Here is a 5,820-nt window from a genome sequence, read left to right on the forward strand (position 1 = left end):
ACTGCCCTGGGGGTCGGGACTCCCAGGCCAGGGACAGGAGTGGGGTAGAGGGGGCGGGTCTGGGAGTCCGGACTCCTGGGTTCGATCCCAGCTCTGAGAGGGGGAGTGGGGTAGGGCCAGTGTGTGTGTCTGGGGTCAGTGGGGGCACATCCGGGAGGCGGGGGGGCGTGTCTGGGAACCAGTGAGGTGGGAGGGGCTGAAAGCCCGGACTCCTGGGTTCGATCCCTGCTCTGAGAGGGGGAGTGGGGTAGTTCAGGGTCCTTATGCCTGTGGGGTGCCTCCCACGACACCCCCCCCGATCTACTCCCTTCGAGGTGGAAGGCAGGGCGGGGCGGGAGCTGTATTTGGGGGGGGTCTCCGCCTTCCACGAGGCCCCTCCTCCAGGGGCTCCCACAATGCACTGCTGCGGCTCAGCAGCGGGAGGAGACACCCCGGTGCATCATGGGCGCGTCCCGCGGGTGCACTCCATCTCCCATGATGCACCGTGATGGCCCCTTTGGGAGAGGCGGCGCGGGAGGGAGCGCCGGCGCCGTGGTGCATCATGGGAGCTGTAGTTTCCCTGGGGAGAACCAGGCACCCGAACGCCCGTGGCCGGCAAGCGGCAGCGACGGCTCCGGGCCAGTCCCTGGGCACAGGCAGCCGGGCACGGCCTGAGGCAGCTCCGCTTGGTTCGCAGCGGTGGAGGATTACCAGGAGGCCAAGGAGTTGGACGGGGAAAACGAGCAGGTCAAGGAAGGGCTGGAGCGAGCCCAGAAGCTGCTGAAGCAGTCGAGGAAACGCGACTACTACAAGATCTTGGGGATCCGGAGGTGGGTGTCACTGACCAGGCCGGGATTCGAACCGGCGGCGTGGGGGGAATCTCCCCTCGCGGCTGGCAGTAGGGGGGCTATGACACACAACGCCCAATGGGAAGTCGTTCCAGGACCCCTGGGGCCAGGAGGAAGTGGGGAGCTTCAACGTCCAGCTGTGGGTTCTGAGACCTTCGCTAGATCGGAGCCCGGGTTCTGTGCCCCGGGGAGGTCCTTCTAGCCCGAGGGGGCTTCGAACCCGCAGCCCTCGCGGCCCCCCTGCCCTCCCCCATGTTTACCTAGAGCGGCTCCGGTTCCCCGTTCCCGGCCAATAGGAGCTGCTGGGGCGGGGCCTGAAGCACAGCAACACCCCCCCACACACACCCCCCGCGCCCCTCCTCCCCCACGTTCCAGCCACTTCCCGGAGCAGCGCCGGGGCAGGGCGGGCAGGAAGCCTGCCATGCCCCCGGGGGGCGCCGGAGCCCACCCCCCGAGCCCCTTCTACAGTCGAACCCCCTGCCTGACCCCCTGCCACACCCCTCCTGCACCCCAGCCCCCTGCCCTGAACCCTGTGCTGCACCCCTCCTGCACCCCAGCCCACCGCCCTGAGCCCTGTGCTGCACCCTGCACCCCAGCCCCCTGCCCTGAACCCCCTGCCGCAACCCTCACCCTTCCTGCACCCTGCACCACAACTCCCTGCCCTGAGCCCCCGCCGCACCCCTCCTGCACCCCGACCCCCTGCCCTGACCCCCTGCTACACCCCACACCCCTCCTGCACCCCAGCCCCCTGCCCTGAACCCCCTGCTACACCCCGCACCCCTCCTGCACCCCAACCCACCGCCCTGAGCCCTCTGCCGGAGCCCTCACCCTTCCTGCACCCTGCACCACAACTCCCTGCCCTGAACCCCCTGATGCACCCCGCACCCCTCCTGCACCCCAGCCCACCGCCCTGAACCCCGTGCTGCACCCTGCACCCCAACCCACCGCCCTGAGCCACCTGCTGCAGCCCTCACCCTTCCTGCACCCTGCACCACAACTCCCTACCCTGAGCCCCTGCCGCACCCCTCCTGCACCCCGACCCCCTGCCCTGACCCCCTGCCGTTCCCCTCATCCCTCCTGCACCCCACACCCTTCCTGCAGCTCCTGGGGGCAGGGAGGGGATGGAGCTGGAGTGGGGATTTCGGGGAAGGGGTTGGAATGGGGGCAGGGGCGGGGCCTCGTGGAACGAGTGGAGTGGGGGCGGGGCCGAGGGCGGCATGGGGGTAGGTGTCAAGGATGCGGCCCTCGTGGTCATTTGAGTTTGAGACCCCTGGTCTGGACTGGGATAAAGTCGTCCCCCCGCCCCCCATACTGCCCCTGCTTCACCGTCTCGGTGTTCAGCTAAACAGACTTGCGGGCTGGTTCTTGGGGGGGCTGGGGGGGCGTTCAGTCCTTTAATCACTCCTGGGACCTCCTCTCCAGTTTGCCAGCGTCCTTCTGGAACTGGGGACCCCAGAGCTGGGCTCTCTGGCGGCCTGGCTAGTGTAGACAGGACCCCGGCTGGGCCCGACCGCCGGCGCGACCCCCCTGCCCCGAATCCACTCTCCTTTCCGCGTCCTTACTTCGCCCGTTGGCCCCCCCCCCAGGAACGCCAACAAGCAGGAGATCATCAAGGCCTACCGCAAGCTGGCCCAGCAATGGCACCCGGACAACTTCCAGTCCGAGGACGAGAAGAAGGAGGCGGAGAGGAAATTCATCGACATCGCGGCCGCCAAAGAGGTCCTGACGGACCCAGGTAGGGGCCTGGCCCGGGGGGCGGTGGACCGTGCGGCCGAACTTGGGCAGAAGCAGTCAGTCACCCGGCCTTCAGCCAGCCCTGGGTGCCTGGCAGAAATTCTCTCTTCCCAGGCAACGGGCAGCAATGCCTAGTGGGTAGGTCCTAAACGTGACCCCCAAATCCCCGCCTTTCCCTTCCAGACATGCGGCAGAAGTTTGACTCCGGAGAGGACCCCTTGGACCCCGAGAACCAGCAAGGAGGGGGAGGGCACCCCCACCACTGGCCTTTCGAGTTCAACCCCTTCGGCTCTGGCAATTTCCACTTCAAATTCCACTTTAACTAGCGTGGGGCGGGGGGAAGAGCTCCGGACCGCGCGGCGAGGGGGAGACTGGGCCCGACGGGCTCCCCTGTAATGACTCCTGCCCGCACCTCCCGCTCGTCGCGTCAACCGTTTCCTGCCACGTCTCTCTCCGGCCTGGGAACGGGACCGGATCCGGGGCGTTCGCTTTCCCCGGGAGAAAGAGATCGTTTTGCCGCCTCGCTCAGGTGTGTCAAGAAGGCCCGCGAGCGTCGCTCTTTCTGTGCTGAATGTCTCGGAGAACTGATTCGATTCGCTCCGTCTGTGCGTCGCGTCTTTGCAGCCTCTCCGCCCTGGAGCGAAGCGGGTTTAAATTCGCTTCCCGTTGGCGGTGCGTGATGGCTAACGCCCAACGCACACTTAGGAGAAAAGCGGCCAGTGTTAAAGGTTCGGCACGAGCGTTGACTGGAAATTTTCCCCTCAAAAGGAGAATTATTTGCCCCGGGGGCGTGTCTGCTTTGGAAAGTTACGGCTGTCGGTCGGAAAAACAAACAAATGCCTCAAAAATGACCAATTTTCTATTTGGCCTCATGGGAGGTGTCATGTGGGGGGCTCATTGCCTCCTATGGGGTTGGCCTGCATCTCCCATAATGCACCCCTCCCCCTCCTGTACCGGCGGCAGTGGTGCATCGTGGGAGATGTAATCCAGCCGGGGGCTCCAGACCAGAAAGGGGGGGCACGAGGTGCTCGAACTACATCTCCCACGAAGCTGCCACCACGTCCCAATCGAAAAATCGGGCGGCTTTTGAATTCTCGCCAGGAAATCGAAATTCCCCCGCAGGAAAATTTAAGACAAAATCGTTTTTTTTTTCAATTTCTTCATTTTTGTTGCGATTTCTCTCAGACCCCTCTGCCTTTTTTCCGGGCCCACCCCCGTCACGTCAGTGGGGGGCTGCAGGGCACGGGACCCACATAGCCGACCTCCAACGAGCCCTGGAAAGCCAGCCCGGCTTTTCTGCTCTGTGGGTGCTCAGAGTCCGGCCAGGGGGGAAATATTTGCTAGATTATTTATTAGTATTTTTTTAATGAACTAAAAAAAGCCTCCCCCCCCCCCCCCCGCCCCCCAAGAAAATCATCTTTGCACAGTAACGAGCTCTGGCTGAAAACTCACCCCCACTCCAGGAAAATTCTCTGATCTATTTTTCGCAGAAGAAATCAAATGTGTTTCCCTTTCTTGGCAACATCCCGCCCCGGCCTTCGTGTCGCTAAAAAAGACGCCGCCTCCTTCCTGGCTTCCTTTTCCGGGTCCTTGCGGTGGCCTGAGCGGTTTTTTTACTCCCTCGTTCTACGAGGACGCCGTTAATATCTGTCCGGGCGGATGGAAGCCCAAGTCGAACTTTTCTTTAGTGAATGATCGTTCCCTCCCTCCGTGCCGGTGGCTACCGCCCCCGCTGGCTGGTAGCCTTGCCGTCGCTGCCCCCCCCTCCCCCCTTTGCTATCTTATAGATACGATTTTTAACCTTGATTTATTTTCAGGATGGGGTGGTGCCCTGGCATCATTGCACGGGCACGGGGGTGGCCGCTGCCCCCCGAGCGTTGGGATTAAAGTTTCTATGGCAAACGGGGGCCCAGTTTTCCTTTCCGTCTTGGGGCGCCAGCCCGCTCGAGCTGGGCTGGGAAGGTGGAGCGGAGGCTTTCTGGGGGGCCTGAAAGGGTTAACTGGGTTGGTAGCCTTAGTAGCATCCGGGGGGAGGTCTTTTTTCTGAAAGTGGGGGGCGAGGTGTGATGCTTGTTGCGACTTTAGCTCGGCCTGGCCCGGGGGGGAAGGTAGATCTCTAACTGCGAGGACTTTTCTCCCAACTCTGTGTTAGGCCTTGGAGTTAGTCATGGGAAAGAATTGGAATGAAACAAGCCCCCCCCCGCCCCCCAAGTAAGGGGTTAGAGGCCCTGACCAAGATCAGCTCCCCTGTTGTGCCCTTTGCCAGCCGGCAGGTCCAATCCAAGGGGGGGCCCTCCGGCGTTTAATGCAGGAGCAGAGGCGGGTTGAGCTTGAGTGGGGCTCGGGGCACAAAGAACATTTGGGGGCCCCCCCTCTGGCCAAGCCAGGAGCCCCACACTCTCCCCCTGCCCTGGGGGCTGAGTATGTGATCCGGAGGCAGCTCTCGGGCTCGTACCCAGAGGGGTGGGGGTGCAGGATCTGGGACGTCCTCCAGCTGCCCGGGCTCTGTGGGGCAGCTCTTACCCTGGCCTGGGCAGGGGGGGTGGGACCACAGCCCCCCCCCATTGTACCCCGGTTCTCGCACTCTTACGAGAGGCTTCAAATTGGCCCCCGTGCGTTACTCATTCCCATGTGTGAACCTCTGCTGTGTGAGCTAAAAGACGCATCTGTTTTAGCCCAGGCTGGAGCACTGCCGTCAATGTGTCGCTGATCTGGGGGACCGGGAGTCCCCCCAGCCGTCCTGGGTTATAATAGCCCCCCATATTCACCAGCCACCCCAGCATCCATCCCCCAGCCTCCCCAGGAACCGCCTGGCCTTTGCGTTCAAAGAACATGTTTATTTTGTACAAAACAGGTGACGAGTCCGGCTCCGCACGGCCGCCTGTCCCCAGCTCCCCCCCAAACTCCAGACGGGTGGAGAAAGTCGGGCCGGCTTTGTGGCAAACTCCAGCCGCCCCCGCACCGGCATCCTCCGCCCCGTCTGCCCGCGCCGGGTCTGCCCCGCCGGGCACGAGCAGGGAGGCGAACCCCCTCGGAGCTCCCCGCTGGAACCGAGGCGCCAAACATTCCCCACCGTTTTCCCAGCCCCCGCGGATTTTCAGGCCGGTGGAGAGAATGATTGACACCCCCCCCACCCCAGCCCGGGAAACCTCCAACCGCGTTCCGGAGCTGACTGATCGCGGAGCCAGTCCCTCGAAACGCCAATGTCTCAGCGTTTCTGCTCCTTTTTTAAAAAAACCGACACCTTCCCCCAAACAGT

At 63.4% G+C, this 5,820-nt stretch overlaps 1 protein-coding gene across 1 annotated transcript in view; it reads left to right on the top strand.

The window, feature by feature from the left end:
- Positions 1 to 3,412, top strand: part of LOC127039386 (dnaJ homolog subfamily C member 3-like) — a 34,503-nt gene extending 31,091 nt beyond the window's left edge. Inside the window, exons 10-12 of the mRNA XM_050933051.1 lie at positions 677 to 809; positions 2,414 to 2,562; positions 2,745 to 3,412. Coding sequence (XP_050789008.1) covers positions 677 to 809; positions 2,414 to 2,562; positions 2,745 to 2,887 — 425 coding nt within the window. The 3' untranslated portion in view covers positions 2,888 to 3,412. The remainder of the gene's footprint in view (positions 1 to 676; positions 810 to 2,413; positions 2,563 to 2,744) is intronic.
- The last annotated feature ends 2,408 nt before the right edge of the window (positions 3,413 to 5,820 follow it).

This window comes from Gopherus flavomarginatus, chromosome 23, assembly GCF_025201925.1.
Source record: "Gopherus flavomarginatus isolate rGopFla2 chromosome 23, rGopFla2.mat.asm, whole genome shotgun sequence".
In the NCBI taxonomy this organism is placed as follows: Eukaryota; Metazoa; Chordata; order Testudines; family Testudinidae; genus Gopherus; species Gopherus flavomarginatus.